General features: G+C 41.6%; 1 protein-coding gene across 9 annotated transcripts in view; it reads right to left on the bottom strand.

The window, feature by feature from the left end:
• pcnt (pericentrin) overlaps positions 1-26,720 on the bottom strand; it is a 344,329-nt gene that overhangs the window by 95,197 nt on the left and 222,412 nt on the right. For 8 of the 9 annotated variants that reach the window (XM_078551646.1, XM_078551643.1, XM_078551645.1 and 5 more), the window contains 8 exons: positions 24,725-24,961; positions 23,321-23,491; positions 17,740-17,892; positions 17,339-17,509; positions 15,558-16,529; positions 11,044-11,214; positions 5,137-5,688; positions 4,377-4,479 (listed from right to left, as the gene is read on the bottom strand). In XM_078551646.1, coding sequence (XP_078407772.1) covers positions 4,377-4,479; positions 5,137-5,688; positions 11,044-11,214; positions 15,558-16,529; positions 17,339-17,509; positions 17,740-17,892; positions 23,321-23,491; positions 24,725-24,961 — 2,530 coding nt within the window. The remainder of the gene's footprint in view (positions 1-4,376; positions 4,480-5,136; positions 5,689-11,043; positions 11,215-15,557; positions 16,530-17,338; positions 17,510-17,739; positions 17,893-23,320; positions 23,492-24,724; positions 24,962-26,720) is intronic. The other variant, XM_078551644.1, reaches the window with a different exon arrangement.

Below are 26,720 nucleotides of genomic sequence, written 5' to 3'. Positions count from 1 at the left end.
AGAATCCCCTATTACTATTGCTCTTCCTCCCTTCCTGTACAGACAGGCTGCTTGTGGTGCAAGAAGCTTGGTTCTGTCTGCACTCCCTGGAGGAATCAGCACCCTCATCAGCCTCCAAAATAGAATACCGATTTGCGAGCGGGACCCCCAGGGGACTCCTGAACTACCTGCCTGTTTCTCTTGGACTGCCTGGTGGTCACCCATTCCCTTCCTTCCTCAAGTCCCTTCAGCTGCGGTATGACCACCTCTCTAAACAAGCTAGCCACGATGCTCTCAGACTCGCGGGTGCTCCACAGTGTCCCCAGCCGCCATTCCAGCTCTGAAACCCAAGTTTCCAGGAGCTGCAGCTGGACACACTTCCTGCACACATGCTGGTCCTGGGTACTGGAAATGTTCCCGGCTTCCCACATGGAGCACACCATGGCTTTGACCCCTTCTGCCATGACTCATCCCTTTAAATTAAACCTTTTAAATCAATTACTCTAGGGCCCTTCTTTCCTGATCCTCGTTACTACAGAATATACAAACGATAAACCACGAAAAGACCTGGTGGTGGTGGAAATGGTTTTTTTTTTTAGCGATATAAGTCGTAAATACTTAGCCGACCTTACCCAATACTTCACAGTGATTCCTTTCCCTTGTAGCCTCTACTGCTGCAGCAGGACAAGACCACTCTCTGAAGATTTAAGAAGTTGGATAGCAAAGAAAAATGCAAAGAGCACCTCTTCCCCTCTGTACCGAATTCCCGCTATGCACCAAATTGCCAATGCTCACACTCACTCTGGCTGTGTCTCACTCAGGATGAGGTCTCTCCCCTGCTCGTGTGCAAGCAATGTCCTATGTCACTTCAACAATTTCCAGTAACTGGCCTGAACTGCCTCCTCTTCACTATGTCCAATCTCGATACACCCCCCCGCCCACCTCCCTCCCCCCTCCACAGGACTTCTTGAATGGAGGAACAAACAATCCCCATCCACCAGCAGCCTCCACTGACTGGCTGAATTGCGTTCTCATCGTTTAATTAAATTTCTCCTTGAACTTGTCTTACCTCCTACAAATAAAAGGTATTGCTGTGAGTACCCACATAGGCAGTAATTATGCCTGTCTTTTTGCAGGGTATCTGGAATGCTTCTTGTTTCAGTCCTCCTTAGGCTCTCTCTCCTAACTCTTTTCCCCAGTATAAGTGACGACAGTATTGGTGCCGCTTCCTGCTCTTGTCCGAAGCTGGAAAATTAATCTATTTTCCTTCAATTTACACCCTTCTCTCACCTTCACATGATCCATCTCCGATACTTCCCTTCCGTTACTTAGCTTCTGTCTCTATTTCTGGGGATAGGCTGCCTACAAATATTCATTATAAACTCACCAATTCGCAGTTATCTTGACTACTCTTCCTCACACCCTGCTTCCTTCAAAGTTCCATTCTCCCCGTTTCTCTCTCATCTGCACCGATGATACTACCATCCACAACCATGCTTCTGACAAGTATTTTTCCCTCAACCCAGGATTTCCCCCAACTGTGGATGACATTGCACTTCGACCTATTTCCTGCACTTCTGCCCTCGCACCTTTCCCCTCCCTCCCAGAACCACAAGAGAACCCTTGTCCCCACTTTCCACCCCTCCAGCCTCAATATTCAAAGGATTGTCCTCCACCATTTCCACCACCCCCAAACACATTTTCCCCACCCCTCCCATTCTGAAGGGACCGGTACCTCTGCAACACACTGGTACACTCCTCTATCACCCCCATCACCTCATTTGTTTCTCATGGCACCTTCTCATGCAATCGCAGGAGTTGGAACCACCCTATTGCCTCCTCTCTCTTCATGTCCACAGCCCCAAACAGTCCTTCCAGGTGAAGCAGCACTTCACTTGTATTCCTTGCAATTTAGTATACTGCATTCCCCCCTCAGAACGTGGTCTCCTCTACACTGAGGTGACCAAACTGAGATTTGGTGACCGTTTTGTGGAACACTTCTGCTCAGTCAAACAAGCATGACTCTAAGGTAAGCATGCAGGTGCAGTAGGCGGTAAAGAAGGCAAATGGTTTGTTGGCCTTCATAGCGAGAGGATTCGAGTACAGGAGCAGGGATGTCTTCCTGCAATTATACAGGGCCTTGGTGAGACCACACCTGGAAATATTGTGTGCAGTTTTGGTCTCCTTATCTGAGGAAGGATGTTCTTGCTATAGAGGAAGTACAGTGAAGGTTTACCAGACTGATTCCTGGGATGGCGGGACTGACATATGAGGAGAGATTGAGTCGGTTAGGATTATATTCGCTGGAGTTCAGAAGAATGAGGGGGGATCTCATAGAAACCTATAAAATTCTAGCAGGACTAGACAGGGTAGATGCAGGAAGGATGTTCCCAATGGTGAGGGAGTCCAGAACCAGGGGTCACAGTCTGAGGATACAGGGTAGACCATTTAGGACTGAGGTGAGGAGAAATTTCTTCACCCAGAGCGCGGTGAGCCTGTGGAATTCACTACCACAGGAAGTAGTTGAGGCCAAAACATTGTATGTTTTCAAGGAGTTAGATATAGCTCTTGGGGCGAAAGGGATCAAAGGATTTGGGGGGAAAGCGGGAGCAGGCTATTGAGTTGGATGATCGGCCATGATCATAATGAATGGCGGTGAAGGGTCAAAGGGCCAAATAGCTTACTCCTGCTCCTATTTTCTATGTTTGTTTCTATGTGTCTTCCAGTTGCTTGCCATTTTAATTCATACCTTCGCATGCTCACATTTCTACCCTTGTAGTGTTCCAGTGAAGCCCAATGCAAGTGTGAGGCACAGGTACCTCAGCTTCCAAGCCTTCTAGACTCAACATCGAGTTCAACAACTTCAAACCATGAACTCTGTCCTCCATTTTAATTTTTTTTTGGCCAAGTGCCAGTCTGCATATTGTTTTCACATTTTTGCTTTCACACATTGCTGTCCTTTATTCTGCCATTAACACTTACTCTGGACCAATGTTTTGTTTCTTTACACCAACCATTATCACTTCCTTTGCCGTTTGTTCCATGATATCTTTGCCATTTAATCTCTCACACCCTCCAACCTATCCCTGATCTTCCTTCTTGTTCCACCTGACTCTCCCCCTTAATTCAACAGCATAAAACCCATCATATTTCCATCTCTCTTCAGTTCTGAAGAAGAGTCATATTGGACTTGAAACGTTAAATTTGGCTTGGATTTTCCGGTCCCATCGTGGCAGGACCCGCCGTGGGAGATTCACCGGCCCAGCCAGAAGTCCATTGACATTCGGCGGGACCGGGCCATCCCAGCAGCAGGCGGGGCTGGAAAATCCCACCCTCTGTTTCTCTCTCCACAGATGCTGAGCTTTTCCAGCACCTTTTTATTTCAGATTTCCAGCATCTGCAGTATTTAGCTTTTATTTAACTAAATTGAACTACCATGTTTGGTCACAGAGAGCCAACACTGTGATATAGGAACTTATCCAATCACAAGCATAGCTGTCTTTCTACAAACACATGAGGCATTAGCAATCTATTTACATTTAATCTTCATCCTAAGAATAAATCATACTGAAAAATGGTTATCAGATGCATTCTGAGGTAAGCTCATCTGCATCCCAAGTAGTCCTTAACATTATGTAGTCCTACATGCTTGAGAGGAACAGCTTAAGGGCTTCAACTTTATTTTTAAACGTTGAAGGACAGAAATCAATCAAGTCCCCCTTTTTAACATCTACAAGAGGCGGAATAGCTGCCACATGAACCTGAAATTAGATGGTGGCTCTGGACAAAAGTGCTGACTGATAGACATTTAAAATTTTTTTTCACAGGATGTGGGCGTCACTGGCTAGGCCAGCATTTGTTGCCCATTCCTAATTGCCCCTGAGAAGGTGATGGCGAGCTGCCTTCTTGTCCATGTGGTGTAGGTACACTCATAGTGCTACTAGGAAGAGAATTCCAGGATTTTTGACCCAGCAATAGTGAGGGAATGGCTATATAGTTCCAAGTCAGGACAGTGTGCAGTTTGGAGGGGAACTTCGAGGTGGTAGTGTTCCTGTGCATCTGATGCCCTTGTCCTTTTAGGTGGTAGAGGTCACACGTTTGGAAGGTGCTGTCGAAGGAGCCTTGCTGAGTTTCTGTAGTGCATCTTGTAGATGGTACACACTGCTGCCACACTCTCTGGTTGAAACTCACATTAGACAATGGAAGTAGGGGAGTTAATGTAGCTATCAAGGACCCTATTTGCTTTTCATGCTCCCTTTCCATTTGGATGTCAGTCTTGTGCATGGACAATCAATATGCTCTTACATGAGGAATAACAACTGCTTCTTGTATAGAGTATGAATTGTTGGTGAGAATGGGGGAAACGTTCTGTTTTGTGTTCTTTATGGCACACTTACTGCTGCCAGAACCATCGCTTATCCAGTCAGGGATTGACACTGTTGATGCCACATCTTCCTGTAAGGCTGTCAGTGTTACTTCTACTTTTGCATCACTTTGCACCTATGAAAAAAAATGCAAACCATTAAGAATGTCTCTTTTCAATCTTAAAAAAAAGTGACATTCAATTCATCCTAGGTTAAAAAGCATCGAAAAAATTTCTGACAATGGCTGAAGCACTTAGCAGAAGAACCAGCACCACAACATATAATTGACTCAAAGCAGATACAAATCACTCACAGAAGTATAGAAATATCAGCCCCTCACAACTGGGCTGGTGCTACAGCCCCAAAATGCAGTGATTTAGTATGGTCTAATTTTCCAGCTCTGTCCTGTAAATCTCTGTTCAGTATCACTGTGACAAGCACTTTTATAAAAGCAGAGTACTAAGTGTGGAAGAAGCTAACAGTAAATCTGAATCAAATATTATCTAATTTCCATTACTTTTCTAAGCTCACCAGGATGTGCTGCAAAATAAATTGCCCACAAATGTACTTACATAAAGGAACAAATTAAAAACAGAATTTGAAATTAAGATCAACAGCAGGCACCCAACAAAAACCAAGGTTTGAAGAGGAAACTTAAAATGCTGGCCAGCATCCTAAAAGAGTGCACCAGGAGGATTATATAATGCTGTGGCTGATTCAATCACCACATTTCAAGTGGAAAAAAGTGAATCAGAGCAACGTTTCAAAACTGATTTTTTTTCCCCTCTCTCACCTTCGCTGCATCAGAGGAGTTTGCGAGTGAATGTGCATAATCAGATGTGGCTGGAGAACGCCCATGCAGTTTGTCTTTTGAAGAGTTAATGCTCTGGTCCTCTCCATCTGTATCTTTCCCAAGTCCAAGTGATCTGCTATGCATTGTCTCTACATCAGCACTGTGCACACCACTGATTTCAGAAATCCTGCTCAAGTGCAGTCCATTCATCCATTCCAGACTTTCCTCATACTTTCTCATCACCTCTGGAGAACTCAACAAGCTTTCGTTTGTAGTGTGATTGTAGACAAATGGCTGATACTCATCTTGAATAACAGTCTGTGAAGTTTCTTTGTAATTTGAGGGACTGACTTGTGGCCTATCTGCTTCTAAATTGGACAGTCGCAGCAATTCAAGTCCTTGCCCATGACATTTTTCACTCAAATCTTCTACTTCTTTTGCCCGATTTGCTAATTCCTCTTCTTGCTGCAATAAGGCTTCTTGCAGTTGGTTCACCTGAGTTTTCAGGTTATGGATATGGATCTCTAGGTCAGCAATGTTGCGGTCTTTTTCCTTTAAAAGAAATGTATGAGGCATCCAATTACATTCAGCCATATAGAGAACTATGAAAAGTTTTCCAACAATTCAAAATTGCAGGTGTGTCCTGCTCAAAACCAAACTGTAGCATCTTTATTTTATAATATTAAACTACAGACACTAGAAATTTCCAGTGAGCCATCTAAATGTTCTAATTGTATTTGGCAGCAGAGACACTTAAGATGCTTTTCACAGTAAATTTTACACTTAAAAACAGAAACAAACAAACCAACAATGCTAGAAATTTGAAAGACAAACTAAATGCCAGAATATACAGCATCTGTGAAAACAGAATGTAACATTTTAGGAGTAGCCCCTCATTCAGAGTTTGTCACTTTTTAAAATTTAGACTTAATAGATGCAGTTCCTCAAAATGGTGAAATTTTAAGCTAATGGAGCCTGGTGAAATTTGTTTGTCCAAAGTCAGCTGCTAGATGGGTCGGTGGATGTGCCATTGAGTTATGAGCTCAAAACTGAGAAACTGGTTACAGATCCTGATCAACTGCACACACAAGTAGAAAATCAGTTTCAGATCTGTACCAAAACTATATGTGGATAAGGTTGTTAATTACCTACTTTTGGTATCATCTGCTTTGTTCTCTGAACGTCATTCACCCTTTATTAACAATTCCCACCCAATGGGCAGGAGTGGAGGGGGAAGAAGGGGCTGTGGGAAATGAAAGGGTGCAGTCTAAGGCTTTCCATTTTGCGATGAGATTAAGCATATGATTTTGTATGTGGAGGAGCAATGATAAAGTCCAATGAAAATGTAAGCTGTTTAACAGTCAAGTCCAACATTGAAATGTTTTATATTAAAGCAATAAAAAGAACTTATAATGCCTTTCTGACATTGAAAAGCGCTTTACATTCAATGCATTACTTCTGAAGTGCAGTGACTGCTGTTAAGTAGGTACATGTGGCAACCAATTTGCACACAAAGTATCACACACAGCAAATTAATCACTGACCAAATAGCCTATTTTATAAGGTGAGATACTGATGTTTATGGAAATTGAAAGTCTGGGGGTAGGGTGGGAAAGGGGTAATAAAAAGAAAAATGCATTTTGTTCATCTATTCAAAATACTAGCATTTCCTTTCTCTGTCCTTTCAGTGATGCTTATAATGGTGACAAAGCAATTTTAACTGTGCCAATAATTTTTATGGAAATCAATAATTCCGTCTGACCTAGAGGTTAATCGAGTCACCTATTATTGGCTGAAAACTGCTGTATGCTCAACTGATAAGGGTTGGATTTTCCAGGTGCAAGTAGCTTCAGGCCAGCAAATACCCCATCCCCAACCCTCCCAAACTATTTCAAAATACCAGCAGGCAATAAACCCGAGAGAGTATGGCCAGGATATCCCCTTGATTAAAACAAAATACTGCAGATGCTGGAAATCTGAAACAAAAACAGAAAATGCTGGAAATACTCAGCAGGTCTAGCAGCATCTGTGGCAAAAAGCCATACAGACCCAAAACGTTGACTCTGTTTGCTCTCCACAGATGCTGTTAGACCTGCTGAATTTTTCCAGCATTTTCTGTTTTTGTATAATATTACCATTCCTGATCAAAGTTAAATGGTTAATATTCAAAAGTAGTAGTGCAAGGTAATTGTTGAAATAGAGGAGTGTAACAGCTTTTTATTTCCGTATCATGTATAGTGGTTCTCTTTCTTGTAACTTGTGATATAAAGAAACTGTAATTAATAAATCCTCTTCTTTTCCAAAATAATGATTTAAAAATGTATTTCCAAAAAATATTTTCTAGATGGTTAACAAATATATGTTTCGTAACCATAGCGGTTAAGATAAAATTGGGACAACATGGTTTTTCGTCCCATTTGATTTAAAAAAAACTAAATTTAGAAGGGTCTAAAGCCATTTGTTCCACTCAATTGGATTTGGCCCCCAAAGGATAGAACTGATATCAGCAATTCAAGTAAATGTTTACACATATGGATGATTTAATTTTAAACTTTCAAAAAGGGAATTGGATATACTTGATGAGCAGAAATTTGCAGAGATATGGAGAAAGGATAGGGGAGTGAGATTAATTGGATAGCTCTTTCAAAAAGCCAGTACAGGCACTATGGGTTGAATGAGGCTAAGGGTTGAACTAACAGAGGTCTTTAAAATTATGAAAGGCTTTGACAGAGTGGATGCAGAGAGAAATTTTCCTCTTGTAGGGAACAACATAACTAGAGACCATCAATGCAAGATAGTCAGCAAGAAATCCAATGGAAATTCAGAAGAAACATCTTCGCCAAAAAATTGATGAGAATGTGGAATTTGCTATTACAGGGGATGGTTGAAACTGGACATGCACGACGAAGAAGGGAATAGAGGGCAACGACGATAGATTTAGGTGAGGAAAGATGACAGGATGCTTGAACGGAGCATAAACTCTGGCGTGGATTGGTTGAGGCCAATGGCCTGTTTTTATGCCATATATCCATGTAATCCATTGTATTAGGAATGTAGCTTGCATAGAATCTATTGATCCTCGATATTAGTTGCATTAGTTATAGTAACAAGATCTGGCCATTCAGCCTTTCAATTGAATCATTGATCTGTATTTTAATTCCATCTACCTGACTTGGTTCCATAACCCTCAATATCCCTATCTGACAACAATCTGTGTCAGTTGTGAGGATTCGATTAACATATGTGAAGGAAGTGCTTTCTGACATAACCCCTGTACAACCTGGCTCTTATTATAAGGTTGCGCCTCCTTGTTCTGGACTTCTCCTCCAGCCTGAGGATATCTGGAACTGAGCACCATGAAGGGTAATTTCGCTTAGGACTTTCCTTGAATCCCCACAGCTTGCCTGTTTTATGACAGAAGGTAATTCCTAACCAATGGTTCGATGGCATTTCCACACTTAGCATGGCGTGTGTAATATTGAATATGTCTTTCAGGGAACTATGGTCAGAGGCATTTTGGTGATTTACAACGTTCAGTGCTTCTTTCACCTTCCAAGATTGGGTAGGTAACAAATAAACCTTAGGATGCTAATGTAGTCCCCACCTTTAAAGAAGGAGACAAGATAGACCTGAGAAACTAGAGGCCATTAGCTAGACATCAGCAATAGGAAAGATATTGGAGGGAATCATGAAGGAAGCAATATATTACTTGGATAGAGAAGGACGAATTTGGGCCCATCACAGTTTTAAAAAAAAGTCTGATAAATTTGGTATTATTTTTGAAGAGGTCACCAAGGTCACAAACATAAAAAACAGCAGATAGGGCCAAAGTGAAAAAAAATGGTAAAAGGGCAAAATTAATGACTTTTTACTTAAATGCATGTAGTATTCAGAACAAAATAAATGAATTAACGGCACAAATAGAGATTAATGGGTATGATTGTATAGCCATTACAGAGACATGGTTACAAGGAGATCAAAGCTGGGAACTAAATATTCAGGGGTATGTGGCTTTTCGAAAGGACAGGGGGGAAGGAAAGGGTGATGGGGTAGTCTTGTGAGTATGAGATGAAATAAGTACAACAGCAAGAAATGGTCTTGGATCAGAAGATGTAAATTCCATATGGGTGGAGCTAAGAAACAACAAGAGGAAGAAAACACTGGTGAGAGTAGTCTATCAGTCCCCAAATAATAGCTATATTGTAGGACAGAGAATAAATCAGGAGATAATGAGGGCATGTAAAAAAGGCAGAAAAGGGGAGTTGAGGATTATCAGATCAGCCATGATCTCATTGAATGGTGGAGCAGACTCAATGGGCTGAATGGCCTACTTCTGCTCCTATATCTTATGGTCTTATTGTCTTAAGGTGGTGGATGGGGAAGTCCAGTAGGTATTCTCTATCTGGACCTCCAAAAAGCTTTTGACAAGGTTTCTCTACAAGATTGAAGCTTCTGGCATAAGTGGTAATATACTGAGCTGAATGAGAATTGGCTGGAAGGACATAGGCAGAAAGTTGTTATAGACAGATTTTGATCTATTTGGAGGCAGTGGTGTTTCACAGGTATCAGTACTGGGACCGCTGCTCATTACTGTTTTTATTAATATCTAGATACAGGTGTTGGGGCCACAATCTTCAAATTTCCAGGTAATCCCAAGATTTGTACAAGGAGCAATACTGTAGGCAAAGTTCATCTGCTTCTGGTGAATCTTGCTGAAAGGGGATTGACTTGTGATTGGCAAATTATGAATAATTTGAAAAAGTACATGTTATACAGGCAAATGCTCAATATTCATATACCCTATAGGGAAAATCATAAGGAGAGGAGGAGAGCAGGCATTCTAGTGCATAGATCTCTAAAGGTTCATGAACAATGCCATGAAGTGATAGTCTCAACGAGTAAGATGTTAGGATACATTCACAGGACAATTGATTACAAGATATGCATAATATTTTGGCCCTGTACAAGACCATTGTCAAACCTTAGCTCAAATACTGTGTCCAGTTTTGGTCTCGCACATAGTGGATTAAATTGAGGGTTTGAAAGGTGTGCAGAGGAGAGCCTCTAGACAAACTCTCAGTTTAAAACATCTTAGTCATCAAGATAGGCTAAAATAGTTACTATGTCACACTTTAGAGAAGCGGAGACTTAGGGATTGATCTGAGTGAGGCTTCTAGGTCATAAGTAATAACTTGAGTTTGAGTTGATAACTGAGTCCCAATTATCAACCTGGGTGGGGGGGGGGGGGGGGTCACAATTGTAGGCCAGGTCTGGGCTAAGATATCAGGAAGTGGGTCTTTTTTTCAGAGACTAACAGAGCTCTGGAACAGATTGTCAGCTCATGCCATAGATGCCAATTCCCTGAATTCCTTCCAGGCAAAGCTGGACTTGTTCCTGCCCGGGGCAGAAACCATCTCTTACAACAGGTTGGATATTGCAGGGAATTATCAGAATGATCCTCTGGCCTGGTGGCGTTGGAGAGGAATATCTTAAGATTCTTCGTTCCCTCTGCCCTACAACTGCAAATTGGCTGCGCTTTTGAACTCGGTCTTCCACCACCCCGGGAGATCACATGATTTTTGGATTGTGTACAAAGTTATGTGGGAAAGCTGGATGAAGAAGGTCTTTTCCTGTTAGTCATTGCTCATATGTTCATAAACTGGAGACAGTCAAAACTAACAGGAGGCACACTTGTGTGAGTGAGTGAAAAGAGCAGTGTGAATAAAACTGCAAAGCATTAGTTAAAAACAACTGCTGTCTAGCCTGAGGAATTTAACATTGCACATTTCCCCCCCAGACTTCAACTACCCCCTCCCCCTGCGTACTGCCCACCCCCTCAAAATGAATTGCTTGAAATGAAATACAAAGAATACAAAAGAGCTTAATTTCTTCAAATATTACTTTTACCTGTTCAACCTCCAGCAGTTTTTCAATCTGCTCTGTGCTAGAGTTCAGCTCCTCTTTAACTTTAGAAAGCTCAACCTGCAGTCCCTCACGTTCTGCACTTAGCTGCGTGATTAGTATCTCCTTTTGCTGCAAGGTAGCATCCACCTCTTTCAGTCTCTCCTGCTCCTGGAACTGAAACAGACAATTCCCATCAGCCAGTCTGTGTGCAGCACAGCACTTCACCTTCATTACATTAGATTGGATTTATTACATTCGGTTACAAGTCATTAGCAATGGATCTTCACTAATTTAACTTGAAACATTAATTTATTGAACTTATGACAAAAGTAACATATAATTAGGGCTCATACCCCATCATGTCCCAAAACAGGAGGGCTGGGTCAGGTGGAGCGAGTAGCTGAGCCATAAGACCAAGATCAAATATTTGATCACTGAACTGAGTTAGTGAGATGGTAACAGTCGACCTGAGTGCCCTGGGTTACAGGATGAGAGGCATTGAAAGGAGAGGAATGACCAATGGTTTTGCTGCTCTCTGCTGCTGGAATGACATGCGAGTGACACTTCGTAAAGACAGGAATAGGACCAGCCACGATACAGTGTAGCCAAATATCCTACTGACGCTTACTGTCTAGGCTTACACAAAGAGGAGGATTACAGTCATCCTCAGTCTTGAAATGATCTTTCACACATAGCATATACATCTTTCACACATAGAGGTATACTCCAGCTTTTCAGGTTTTAGGAAACCTCATGATGAGAATCTTAAAAAATCCTGTCTTGCCTAGCAAGCAACTCAGTTGTATCAAACCGCTATGAAGTCCAAAATGAATGAAACCAGGCGGACCATGTGGCATTGACCCAGGCACTGGAAACAACAACAGCACACCCAGTCCTGTCAACCTTGCAAAGTCCTCCTTACTAACATCTGGGGACTTGAGCAAAAGTGGGAGAGCTGTCCCACAGACTAGGTCAAGCAACAGCATGACAGTCATACTCACCATACCTTACAGACAATGCCCAAAACATCACCATCACTGGATATGTCCTGTCCCATCGAATGAATGACCCACCAGAGGTGGGGCAGCACAGTGGTATTGAGTCAGGAGGGAATTGCCCTGGGAATCCTCAACACTAACTCTGGGCCCCATGAAGTCTCATGGCATCAGGTCAAACATTGGTAAGGACAACTCCTGCTGGTTAACACATGCTGTCTCAGCTGATGAATCAGTGCCCCTCCATGTTGAACATCACTTGGAGGAAGCACTGAGGGTGGCAAGTGCACAGAAAGTACTCTGGGTGGGAACTTTCAATGTCCATCACCAAGAGTAGCTCGGCAGCATCATTACTGCCCGAGTTGGCAGAAGCTTAAAGGACATAGCTGCTGGATTGGGTCTTTGGTAGGCGTTGAGGGAACCAACAAGACGGAAAAACCCACTTGACCTCATCCTCACCAATCTCGCAAATGCATACGTCCATGACAGAACTAGCAGGAGAGATCACCGCACAGTCCTTGTGGAGACGAAGTCCAGTCTTCACATTGAGGGTCCCTCCATCGTGTTGTGTGGCACTAGCGCCATGCCAAATGGGATAGATTTTGAACAGATCTAGCAACTCAAGACTGGGCATCCATGAGGCACTTTGGGCCACTAACAGCAGAATTGTACACTACCACAACCCTCATGACCTGGCATATCTCCCACTCCACCATCATCACCAAGCCAGGGGATCAACCTTGGTTCAATGAAGAGTGCCGAAGGACATACCAGAAGCAGCGCCAGGAATGCCAAAAAATGAGGTGTCAACCTGGTGAAGCTACAACACAGGACTATTTGCATGCCTAACGGCGGAAGCAGCATGCGATACAGCGTGATGAAATCCCACAACCAACATAACAGACCTAAACTCTGCAGTCCTGCCACATTCAGTTATGAATGGTGGTGGACAATTAAACTAAGATATTTGATTCACAAATATCCCCACCCTCAATTATAAGGGAGCCCAGCACATCAGTGCAAAAGATGAGGCTAAGCATTTGCAGCCAGCTTCAGTGAGAAGTACCAAGTAGATGATCCATTTCATCCTCCACATCATCCTCCGAGCATCACAGATACCAGTCTTTAGCCACTTCAATTCACTCCACATGATATCAAGAAATGGCTCAAGGCACTGGATACTGCAAAGGCTACGGGCCCTGACAACATTCCGGCAATAGTACTGAAGACTTGTGCTCCAGAACTAGCTGTGCCCCTAGCCAAACTGTTCTAGTACAGCTACAACACTGGCATTTACCCAGCAATGTGGAAAATTTCTCAGGTATGTCCTGTCCTCAAAAAGCAGTACAAATCCACCCTGGCCAATTACCACACCATCAGTCTACTCTTGATCATCAGCAAAGTGATGGAAAGTGTCGTTGACGGTGTTATTAAGCGGAACTCACTCAACAATAACCTGCTCAATGACACTCAGTTTGGGTTCCACCAGGGCCACTCAGCTCTAGATCTCAAAACATGGTTCGATTGGTTCATTGGTCCAAACATGGATAAAAGCTGAACTCACGAGGTGAGGTGAGAGTGACTGCCCTTGACATTAAGAGAGTATTTAAGTGTGGGGCACCAAGGAGCTCTAGCAAAACTGCAGTCAATGGGAATCAGGGGAAAGACTCTCCACTGGTTTGAGTCATACCTAGCACAAAGGAAGTCAGTTGTAGTTATTGGAGGTCAATTATCTCAGTTCGAGGATATCATTGCAGGAGTTCCTCAGGGTAGTGTCCTGGGCCCAACCATCTTCAGCTGCTTCATCAATGACCAGCCCTCCATCATAAGGTCAGAAATGGGGATGTGAGCGGACGATTGCACAATGCTCAAAATCATTTGCAACTCCTCAGATTCGGAAGCAGTGCATGTCCAAACACAGCAAAATCTGGACAATATTCAGCTTGGTTGATAAGTGGCAAGTAACATTCAGGCTGCACAAGTGCCAAGCAATGGCCATCTCCAACAAGAGAGAATCTAACTGCCGCCCCTTGACATTCAACGGCATTACCATTGCTGAATCCCCCACTATCAACACCTTGCGGGGATCACCATTGAATAGAAACTGAACTGGGCTAACCATATAAATACTCTGGCTACAAGAGCAGGTCAGAGGCTGGGTATTCCGCAGAGATTAACTCGCCTCCTGACTCCCCAAAGCCTGTCCATCATCTACAAAGCACAAGCCAGGGGTGTGATGGAATACTCTCCACTTGCCTGGATGAGTGCAGCTCCAACAACACTCAAGAAGCTCGACACCATCCAGACAAAGCAGCCTGCTTGGTTGGCAGCCCCATTCACAAACATTCACTCCCTCCACCACCACCGACGCACAGTGGTAGCAATGTGTACAATCTATAAGAGGTGCGCTGCATCAACTCACCAAGGCTCCTTCGACAGCATCTTTCAAACCCACAACCTCATCACCTAGAAGGACAAGAGCAGCAGATACATGGATACACCACCATCTGCATGTTCCCCATCAAGTCACATACCATCCTGACTTGAACTATATTGCCGCTCCTTCACTGTCGCTGGGTCAAAATCCTTGAACTCCCATTCTTAACAGCACTGTGGGTGTTCCTACAGCACATGGACTGCAATGGTTCAAGAAGGCAGTACACCAGCACCTTCTCAAAGGCAATTGGAGATGGGCAATAAGTGCTGGCCTAATCAGCAATGCCCACATCCCATGAACTAATAAGTGAAACAGGCAAGGACAATGGTGCCTACTCCCCACAATCATCTCAGCCCAGCACCTGTGCGATTGTGTAAATTCATTCTGGCCTGAAATGAACCACTTAACACTCATCCAACCACCCAAAGATTATACCTTTGTACGGTCTACAGTGATGAATGGATGAAAATGTGGTCTTTGGAAGATGCACATCACTTCAACAATGATAATATTGAACATTTTTTTCTTCATTCTACATTTTCCACAAACTTACAGGTTTAGGAAGGGAGATGTCCTTGTATGAAAGTCTAACATCAGCTGTCATTACTGATCTGCCAAAAATTTGCTGCAGTTAAATCTGAAGTGCAATGTTTAGCAAATCCATGAGGGTTACTCTGTATGTCAACCTTACGTATGCTTTCAACAAAAACCTGTCCAAGAAAGAGCCATGAATGATCTTGAACACTACGTGAATTTTTCCCTGCAAAACTGTAGAACTGCAGAGTGTACTCAGTCATCCTTTACTTTAGATCCTTCCACTACAGAAATGCAACTGATCTCAAGTTTTCACATTGAATGATAAACATACAAAACTGAACATTTTACTGCACTCAGTACAACACATGAAGCCCATAGGCATTTTTTTCTGGACAAACTAAAGATTTATTACAACCTCCCCCCGTCTAAAGAAAGAAAAGTACAAGAAAAGGACATGTGTGCTTTAGCCTTCTAAAGATCATGCTAACCATACCAAACAAAAATGTTTGTTCATTAATCCTGAGAGAAGTGAATACATATTGACTTACCAATATATCTTTCACCTTTATTTCTGTAGTAGTCAGGACTTCTTCCTTTTCTTTCTCAAGCTGCTTCAAATGATCTTTGAGCTTTTTATTCATTACTTCCCACTTGGCCAGCTCACCCTGCAATCTCTCAAGTTCTTCTTGGTGATTTGCATCCTTCTGTTTCAAGGTCTGAAGCACACAGTTACGCTCCTGAATGTCAGAGCGCAAGGTCTGTATTTCATCACAACTTTTTTGGAATTGAGCTGTCCTGTCTAACAGTTTTTGTTCAAGCTCTGTTATTTTTGTTGGTAAACATCCCATTTCTTCTAATTCCACCTGCCTTTGCTTCTCAATCATTTGTAGCAGCATGTCCTTTTCAGTCTGAGCATCTTCCAGTTCTTGGACACGTGATGAGAGAAGAGCTACATCAGCATCCCGTTGAGATATGAGAGTCCTCAACAAACTGTTGTCCTCCTGAAGGGTCTTGTGCTGTAGGCTAAGGGATACCATCTCCTGCTGATTAACTTCCTGCAAGTTTTGAAGTACAGTTTGCAAAACATCAATCTTTTCTTGGAACTGCACTTCTTTTTTATCCAAGAGCTGGAGAGGATCTTGTTTAGATACCATCATCACCATCTGATCCTGAAGTCCTGTTGAATGGACATGATTCGTTTCTTTGTAGTCTCCAGCAGCCCTGTTGTCTACTTCAATACATGCCAGCTCCTGCTGCAGATTGTCATTAAGTCCCCGAGAAAGTGCTGCATTTTGTCTGGACTCTTTTTCCAAACCTAACATTTCAAGGTCTTCCTGAGAATCACTGACTTCATGGCGATTTGGACCCAATAGTGACAGTTCTTGCTGCAATTTCTCTATAACCTCAATGAGATGCTCAATTTCTTCCTCTTTTGCCTGACGCAACCTATCCTGGTCAACTGTAAGTTGTTCTATCTGTGCTTTCAGCTCTTCAATTTCACTGTTCCTCACTTCAAAAGTCTGAAATAAAAAGATCAACAAGACAGACCTCAAATTTTGCTCAACAACACAACATTGGAAATTCTCAATCTTCACTCAAATCACTATGATGTAAATTGTACAGACAACGAATCCCTGAACACTTCAATTGATAGTCTGTCTACATCCAACATGTTTTTTTTTACCTGTTCCATTACCTCTCCCTTTTGCCTTGTACCAACATCCCTTTTGTCATTTAAGCACTCCTGCCCTCCCACCCAATCACAGACCTTCCCTTTTGTTTGTCCTTTCCCTTGAACCTTCTTTCTGTCTTTGTACTTGTTCATAAACTGCTATATCTCCAATTTCCTCCAGTTCTGATAATAGGTCACCCATCTGAAACATTAATTGTGTTTCTTTCCATAGATGCTGTCTGACCCTGTTTAGCATTTCCAACATATTTCTGCTTTTAATTATAATGAGGTGCCTGTTTCTGTGTTGTGTATAGACTTGTGGATGTAATTAAAGTAATCAAAACATTAATGAAGCAGCAGCAATACATTTCCAACATTACAACTCATCAAAAAAGCACTCAATTTGGTGAAAAGCACTTAGGGACATCAGGCTAGGAAATGTGTTGTACAAATCCAAGTTTTTTTTTCCCCAGGGAGAATACAGTTCATTAAAAGTTAAGGTGATCAAAGTTGGGAAGATTAAGGGGTTCTGCACAAAATAATCTTACTTTGAGATCCATAGAGTGATTTACCCAAAAGATTTTGCATTTAGTTTCATGTAGTTATTAACTGAGCAGTCCAACACAGTTTTCAGGTTCAGTTCCATAACTGTGCTACCTTGTTGTCTGAAGTGTTTTCCAATTCCTGTTGCAGTTTAAAGATTTGTTCCTTTAGTTCATCGATTTCCTGGTTCTTCTCCTGCAGCAAAGCCTGAGGCAGCTGCAATCCTGGCACTCTATCACTATCTGCATCCATACCCAAACGCAGATGCAGACTGGCTACATCCTCCTGAAAAATGGAATTGTTGGGGAAATGGTAAAGCTATATTAAACAAATTAGCATAAACTTTAGTCAGTGTTAGATAATAGTGCCAGAGAATTATATCTAAGTGATAGACAAATGATTCAGTTACATATTCTCCTTATCCAGTAGGTCATTCACAGGTATATTTTATCTGTATCATACAATCAGACTCCAATAACTTGAGAATCAATGCCACATCAATGCCATTAATTCACCTTCACTCGGATGTTCTCTTCGTGGAGCTGGTTGATCGTCATTGCTGACTGCTTTGTCTGGATCTCCAACTGCATATTCAGCTGAAGCATCTCATCGTTTTGATTCATCAGATTCTCTCGAAATTGATCAAGCTGTTCTTCAAGGCTTTGGATCTTGAAAACAAATTCCACAACAGAACCAGTTACAGACCAATTGAGCTTCCCTGTATTACCCAAACTGGACATTATATTATTTCAAATTCTTTACTCTACAAATTTCATGCAATGCATCCATTTTATCTTGCTGTTGAAGAATTTTGTACAGTGCCTGGAGACTGTCACAAATGAAGGAAAGAAAGAACTGGCAATTACATAGTACCTTTCACCATCTCAAGAGAGTCGAATGAATGTTACACCCAATGGATTACTTGTTGGTGTAACCACATGATAGCCAATAAGCACACTGAAGCGCTAAACACAGCTATCAATGAATAACTCAACCTTGTTGTCAGTGGAGCTGGTTAATGGAGGATTAGCAGCTAAAGGATGCGTATACTTGGAAATGTTAATCTGACTCCGTTACTACATTTTGTGAAAAACGACCATGTAAAGAATCCTTTTGGGCTGGGCGCCTCTGGACTTGGGGTGCTTGGTCAGGGGAATTGTCAAGTTCTTCTGCAGTAGTATTTTGTACATCAAGGCACAGGGGAAAGGATGGAAAGACTCAGTAGCCTTCCTGTCCATGGATGGCAAAAAAGTCCTTATAATCCTTATAGCTGACTTGAATCACAGGATACTCCACAGACCCTTCGAGTTGGTTTCATTCGGACACAATGGGAGATGATGGCATAGTGGTATTGTCAATGGACTAGTAATCCAGAGACCCAGGTTAATGCTCTGGGGACCTGTGTTCGAATCCCACCGTGATAGATGGTGAAATTTGAATTCAATAAAAATCTGGATAATAAAACCCATCTGGTTCACTAATGTCTCCTTAGGGGATGAAATCTGCTGTCCTTACCTAGTCTGAGACTCCAGACCCACAGGAATGTGGTTGATTCTTTAAAAATGCCCTCTGAACAAGGGTAATTGGGGATTGGAAATAAATGCTAGCCTAGCCAGTGATGCCCACATCCTACAAATTAATAATAAAAAGCACAAGGAGGCCATTCAGCCCAACAAATCCATTCCAGCTCTCCATAGAGCGATCCAGTCAGTCCCATTCTCCCGCTCTATCCCTATTGCCCTGTAAACTCATTTCCTTGAAGTGCCTATCCAATTTCCATTTGTAATTATCAGTTGTCTCCGCTTCCACCACCCATATAGCAAGTTTCAGGTCATTACCATTCTGCACAGAAAATGTCTTCTTCGCAGCCCCCTTTTATCTCTAGCCCAAAGCTTTAAATCCTTGAATTGGAATTGGAACAGCTTTTCTTTGTCTACCTTATCTAAGCCTGTCATAATCTTGTACACCTCTATCAAATCTCCTCTCAATCATCTTTGCGCAGAGAACAACTCAGCTTCTCCCACCTAACCTTGTAGTTAAAACCTTCATCCTCTGAACCATTCTGGTAAATCTCCTCTGTACCCTCTCAAGAATCCTCATAACCTTTATAAGTTATGGTGAACAGAATTGGATACAATACTCCAGCTAGAGCCTAACAAGAGTTTTATAAAGGTTCAGCGATTGGAAATCTGCCACCTTTACCTGGTCTGGCCTACATGTGACTCCAGGCCCACAACCATGCCCTCTGAACAAGGGCAATTAAGGATGGGCAATAAATGTTGGCCTAGGCAGCGACGCCCACATCCCATGAACAAATTTTAAAAAGTCACTTCATTCTTTCATTTTGCCTAAATTAAAGACAGTCCCAAAACATAATCCCATAAATTTCATATTTGTAACAACTTCCTCTTCATTTTTATCATAGAAACATAGAAAATAGGAGGAGTAGGTCATTCAGCCCTTCGAGCCTGCTCCGCCATTTAATATGATCATGGCTGATCCTCTATCTCGACGCGATACTCCTGCTCTCTCCCCATACCCCTTGACGCCATTAAAGTCCAGAAATCTATTTCTTTCTTAAATATATTCATTGACTTGGTCTCCACAGCCTTCTGTGGTAGAGAATTCCACAGGTTTATCACCCTCTCAGTAAAGAAATTTCTCCTCATTTTAGTCCTAAATGGTCTACCATGTATCTTGAGACTGTGACCCCTTATTCTAGACCCTTCAGCCAGAAGAAACATGATCCCTGCATCCAGTCTGTCCAGCCCTGCCAGAATTTTATATGTTTCAATGAGATCCCGTCTCAGTCTCTTAAACTCCAGTGAATACAGGCCTAGTTGACTCAATCTCTCCTCATACAACAATCCTGCGATCCCAGGAATCAGTCTGGTGAACCTTCACTGAATTACCTCTGTGGCAAGCGTACCCTTTCTTAGGTAAGGAGATCAAAACTGCCCACAATACTCCAGGTGAGGTCTCAACAAGGCCCTGTATAGCTGCAGTAAGACATCCTTGCTCTTGTACTCAAATCCTCCCGCAATTGAAGGCCAACATACCATTTGCCTTTCTAACTGCTTGCTCCACCTGCACGCTTGCTTTCACTGATTGATGTACAAGGACACCCAGGTCTCTTTGTACATCAACATATCCCAATCTATCATCATTTAAATAATACTCTGCTATTCTGTTTTTCCTACCAAAGTGGATAACTTCACACTTATCCACTGCATCTGCCAAGTATTTGCCCACTCACTCAACTTGTCTAAATCGCCCTGAAGCCACTTAACACCCTCCTCACCACTCTCATTCCCAAGTTTCGTGTCACCAAAGCAAACTTGTAAATATTACATTTGGTTCCCTCTTCCAAATCATTGATATATACTGTGAATAGTTGGGGCCTAAGCACTGATCACTGCAGTACCCCACTAGTCACCATCTGCCACTCCGAAAAAAAATCCATTTATTCCTATCCTGTTTCTTGTCTGCTAACCAAATCTCAATCCATGCCAATATATTAGCCCCAATCCCATGTGCTTAATTTTGCACACTAACCTCTTGTATATGGGGCTTTATCAAAAGCCTTCTGAAAATCCAAATACATCACAACCGCTGGTTCTCTCTTATCTATTCTGCTAGTTACATCCTCAAAAAACTCCATGTTTGTCAAACATGATTTCCCTTCCATAAATCCAGGTTGACTTTGTCTAACCCCATTGTTATTTTCTAAGTGTCCTGTTTTCACAACCTTTATAATAGACTCTTGCATTTTCCCGACCACTGATGTTAGGCTAACTAGTCTGTAATTCGCTGTTTTCCTCCCTCCCTCATTTTTCAAATAGTGGAGTTACATTTGCCACTCTCCAATCTGCTGGGACTGTTCCAGGAACTACTGAATTTTGGAAGACGACAACCAATGCATCCACTATTTCCAAGGTCACCTCCTTTAGTACCCTGGGATGTAGATTATCAGGCCCTGGGGATTTATTGGCTTTCAATCCCATAAATTTCTCCAGCACTACTGTTTTAGTAATACTAATTTCCTTCAATTCCTCCTTACAACCCTTGTTTCCCTAGCATTTCTGGGAAGTCATTTCTGTCTTCCTTTGTGAAGGCAGGACTAAAGCAGTTGTTTATTTGCTCTGCCACTTCCTTGTTCTCAATTATAAATTCTCCCGTTTTGGACTGTAAGGGACCTGTATTTGTCATCACTAAATCTTCTTTTTACATACTTATAAAAGTGGACTATAAAAGTTTCTATGTTCCTTGCAAATTTACTCTCGTACTCTATTTTCCCTTCTTAATCAACCTCTTGGTCCTCCTTTGCTAAATTCTAAACTGCTCTCAATCCTCAGGCTTGCGACTTTTTCTGGCAACTTCAGAGGACTCCTCTTTGGGTCTAATACGATCCTTAATTTCTTTTGTTAGCTATGGTTGGGCTGCTTTTCCTGTTCAGTTTTAGCGCCAGAAAGGAATGTGTAACTGTTGCAATGCATACATTCATTTCTTAAATATTAGCCATTTGCCTATCCACCATTATGCCTTTTAATGAAGTTCCCCAATCTATCTTAGCCAACTAATGACTCATATCTTAGTAGTTTCCTTTGTTTATATTTAGGATCCTAGTTTCAGATTGGACTACTTTACTTTCCATCCTAATGAAGAAATCTATCATGCTATGGTCACTGTTCCCTAAAGGACCCCACACAACAAGGTTATTAATCAACTCCTTCTCATTGCACAATACCAAATCTAGGTTAGCCTGTTCCTCGGCATGCTGGCCCAAAAAAAATCTCGTACACACTCCAGGATTTCATCTGCCACAGTATTATTGCTAAATAGGTTTGCCAAGTCTATATGTAGATTAAAGTCACCCATGATTACTGTAGCACCCTTGTTACATGCATCGCTAATTTCCTGTTTAATGCCATCCCCTACCTTACCACTACTGTTTGGAGGCCTGTAGACAACTCCCACTAATGATTTCTGTCTCTTGTTGCTTCTTAGCTCCATCCAGACTAATTCGACATCTCGATTTTCTGAGCCAATATCCCCTCTCACCATCACCGGTCCTGATGGGGTGCAACCCGTCCAGCTTGTACAGGTCCTATATCTTCCCAGAATCGGTCCCAATGCCATAGGAATCTAAATCCCTCCCTCCAACACCATCTCTCCAGCTACATATTCATCCGGTCTATTCTCCTATTCCTGGTCTCGCTAGCACATGGCACTGGGAGTAATCCTGAGATTTTGAGATCCTGCTTTTTAATTCCTAGCTCCCTATATTCTGCTCTCAGGGCCTCATCCCTCTTTTTACCTATGCTGTTGATACTGATCTGGACCATGACCTCTGGCTGTTCATCCTCCTCCTTCAGAATGTCCGGTCTCCTATTGTTCATTTATTGTCCTACCTACCAATCTTTGATTCTAATCGATTGGGTCAGATGCCTCTCCAGCTCTCAGAAGTTGTTCCTGTTTTCAGTTGTGCTGTCACTTTTGATAGTTTGCTGTATGCCCTGCAACATTTTGTGAACAATCGGCAAATTTCTTACGTTTAGAGGTTGCCTTGAGGCCTCCACATATTCTAATTATCAAAGATTGAGCGTATAGCTTCAAAATGTACAGCCCATTTGAATGCATGTTCTTGGCTCAACATACCTTTTGTGATATTCTACATTCACTCAGGAGTTGAACAGAAAGAATATTGAGATGTTGGCAGCATCAATACTACACCTACAGCAAGTCCTGTTGTGAGAATCAGAAAAGGATCCCTCTGTGTATTTCCTCACTTCTCTATGGCTGTGCAGTTGGTCTACGCCCTAACCAATAGGATACAGACTTGCTCATTGAGCACTCCAGGAGATTCATCATGCTGCTGAAAACCAAGCATGTTTATCCCATCATGGGTGGGATTAACAGTCGTCAGGGAATCACTGTACAATTACTTACAAGGTCCCTCAAGTTTATTATCCGAATAAGATGACTCTCTCCTGATTAATTTCAATGTCTAAGCAACATGGTGCCTCTAAGAAAGAAATGTTAAACAATCTCAAATTATCTTACTTCGGTACTAATGAAATTGTTTCTCAATCCCACCTCATCTTCCTTTGTCTGGAGAGCTTGCCGCTCATTCTGTAACTGCTCCTTTAAAGTTTGATCAGAAAATCCTTCAACGGGGACTCTATGTCTAGCTTCATCCAGCTTCGACTGCAGAGCAGAGATCTGCATTAGGTTATTGTACTGCTGCTGCTGCAGAGATTCCTTGTCCTATCACGAAAAAAAGAGGAAAAGTCTTAGCGCTGGTGGCACCTCAAAGTTTAAAAACAAATATCAAGCACAAACCCTTTCAGCCATTATTCTAAGCAATCATATTAATTTCACTTCTGTCAGTCAGTCTCATCAGTGAACAAACCCTGCTGAAATCACAATGATTGTATACATTTAGAACCAATTCTGCGCATTTCCAATTCTAGTGAATTTATTCAGTGAAAGTAGCAACTGGTCTTCCTTTTCCATGGTCGGTTTTTGATGTTTTTTTTTCTTTTTTTAAAAAGAACAATCATTGGGCCGTAGTTGGTTAGTAAGTGGAATGAGTTGAATGCCTTGCAGTCAATGAACAGTTTATTGCAATTATTGTCAGTATCTACGACTGACTCTGGATTTTGCGAAGCTGACACAAAACATTAGTTTCAAAACTGATACCACAAAGTCTTTTGTAAAAACATGACACACAAACTGAACAACAGTTGACTGGAGTCGACCAGGATTGGCTGCGTACCAAGTATCTGCTGCCCTTGCTGTGTAATTAAGAAAAATTCACTCTACCCATTGGTAGTATTGAAAAATTGGAAAATTGGTACTACTGAAAAACAGGTTTTTGAGCATTTTACCACACTACCTAACTTCATTTATTCCTCAACTATTGCTAAATCCTCCAGGATTGTATTAAACCATGTAGCATTTGGGCAATGTCACAAATCACGAATGAGGAATTGAAGTCACCTAACTGGTTTCTTTCTGTAACAAACTGTAGCAGTGATAAAATTAATGTTACTTCAGCAAATTACGATTGCCATTGATATGGACTGAGGTGAAGCCATCTGTCAACAGTTCAGGTAAGGGGTTCAGCAGAATGGCCCAAAGCTCTCAGCAAATTATAGCATGGCATAACAGAAGGAGGTTATCTGTGCTGGTTTTTTGATGGAGTTAAACAATTAATCCCACTCCCATGTTCTTTGCCCACAACCCTGTAAATTTCTCTTTTTCAATTACTTAACCAGTTTCTTTTTGACTTTCATCATCATTTCCTGAAATTTCTGTCTGTTATGGTGTTTGCCCTAAATATACTTCCAGTAAGTTCCAGCTAATCATTTTGATTGGATTTTAAACTCCTTATTTCTTGTGATTAATTTAAAGAGTTTGCTACTACTTAAATATGCACACATCAGCACATCTACTTTGAAATGAAGCTCAGAGGCATCGTTTTTGATCCTCATTTACCTGTGATAATTCTTCCTCTATCCGCCTCATCTTCTGCATTTCTTGCTCGAGCTGATGAACCTGCTTTTCTACATCCGCATTAGATAAAACTATACGCTCAAGGTCTTTGATCTGCACTTTCAGTTTTGCTATTTCTTCACTTTGTTCCTGCACATCTTGCTCCAGGTGTTCCTTTGTTAGCAGCAACTCGTTGTAATCATCTGTCTTTGACTGGATCTGTGCCTCCATAGTTTCCATCTTGAGTGTTTACACAGAAATATACAATAAATTGTGAGCAGACAGTTCTTGCATTGCTTTTGATTTTGGTTGGGGAAGTCAATTTTTGAAACCAAATCTCTGCTAAAGTTGTAATACTATGTATTGTATGCATTAGAAATACTTCTACATTAAGGTACTTTGCATAACGTGGGGAGAACAGTAATAATCTAGTACTTAATGGTTTTGCAAAATCTGGACAGTTTAAAAACAGTAAATACCTTACTCAGTGATACAAAATTTGTTTGAAAATTGGAAAAGACCTTTACTTGCAGTTTCTCACAATTAAGAATTAAAACTACTGAATCTGCTGTACTAATTCCTTCAAGTAATCCTAGAATTATCTGCATTGTCTGGGGCCTTCTCTTCAAATATTTATTTTTTAAGTGGTAGAAAGAGAAGGGAGCTTAAAAGGCAAAACCAAAAGGTTTGTACTATGTAATCTCAGTTGCCTAAGCAATACCTTGCCTAAATCTCCATTCAATTTTTCTTGATGGGATCAAAGTAAATTTTCAATATAAGCAAGGTCAGAGAAAAAAAGTTTCATGGGGGATGAGTTATTTGAAGTTCTGCAATCTGAGAAGACCCCCTTCAAAGGTTTAAATTCTGAATACCTCAGTATTCAAGTCCTCGCTCCCCATGATGAGGACAAATTGGAGCATGAAGATCTCATTTGTGCCTCAAAATATTGATAAAGTAATTCATAGGAAAACCGCTGCAGTTTTCAGCTTTACAAGTGCTTAGTTTCTGACGCTTAGTCAAAACCCATGACCATTGTTCTTGTCAAATGGCTTTTGTCAGTTTCCTGGAGATTGAGGTGCTGACAATTGCCAGTAGTGAAGAATACAATCTAGTAGCAGTTAGCAATCTTGAAGATGTTTGCCCAGCTCTCAGAATCATAATACACAAATAATTGTTTAGTTTAATCTTATTCTTCTTACAAGGTAATAATCTACATTCAGTACTGGTGAGCTGAAGAAAAGGTGAATTATAATCTCAGTAGCAAGATAAAATTAAGGAGGTTTCAGAATGTTTAATTGTCAGTTTGTATCAGATTCAAAGAGGGGGAAATGAGGGGGGGAACTCTCTACTGGTTGCAGTCCCACCAAGCATAAAGGAAGATGTTGGATGCCAATCATCTCAATTGCTGAACATTGCTGAAGGAGTTCCTCTGGATAGTGCCGTAGGCAACCATGTTCGGCTGCTTCATCAGTTACCTTTCCTTCATCATAACAACAGAAGTAGAGATGTTTGGGGAAGATAGCACAGTGTTCAGTACCATTTGCGACTCCTCAGATACTGAAGCAGTTTGGGTAACATCAAGGTTTGTGCTAATAAGTGTTAAGTGACACTCATGCTACACAAGGGTCAGGCATTGATCATCTCCAACAAGAGAGAATCTAACCTTATCCCATTGTCGTTCAATGACATTGCCATCAATGAATCCCCGAGCAGCCATATAAACACTGTGACTACAAGGACAGCTCAACAAAATCATGACTGCGATAACACAAATTATCTCAAATATGGAACTAATCTTAATCAGTCGTCAATGGAAGGTAGCACATTTTAGGTGTTAAATCCCAACTTCAACAGCCAAATTGTTGAGGTTAGGACCGTTTAAATATTGCTTCATTTTTGAGTTCTCGACTTTAGGAAGGACATCAAGGCTGAACCAACAAAACAAGAGGCTAAAAAATATATTTTATTTGAAGAAAAAAATAAATAAGTATGGGAAACA

The sequence above is a fragment of the Cetorhinus maximus genome, chromosome 11 (genome assembly GCF_964194155.1).
Source record: "Cetorhinus maximus chromosome 11, sCetMax3.hap1.1, whole genome shotgun sequence".
Lineage (NCBI taxonomy): Eukaryota > Metazoa > Chordata > Chondrichthyes > Lamniformes > Cetorhinidae > Cetorhinus > Cetorhinus maximus.
The sequence above is the reverse complement of the archived record's forward strand: the minus strand, read 5'-3'. Positions and strand labels throughout refer to the sequence as shown.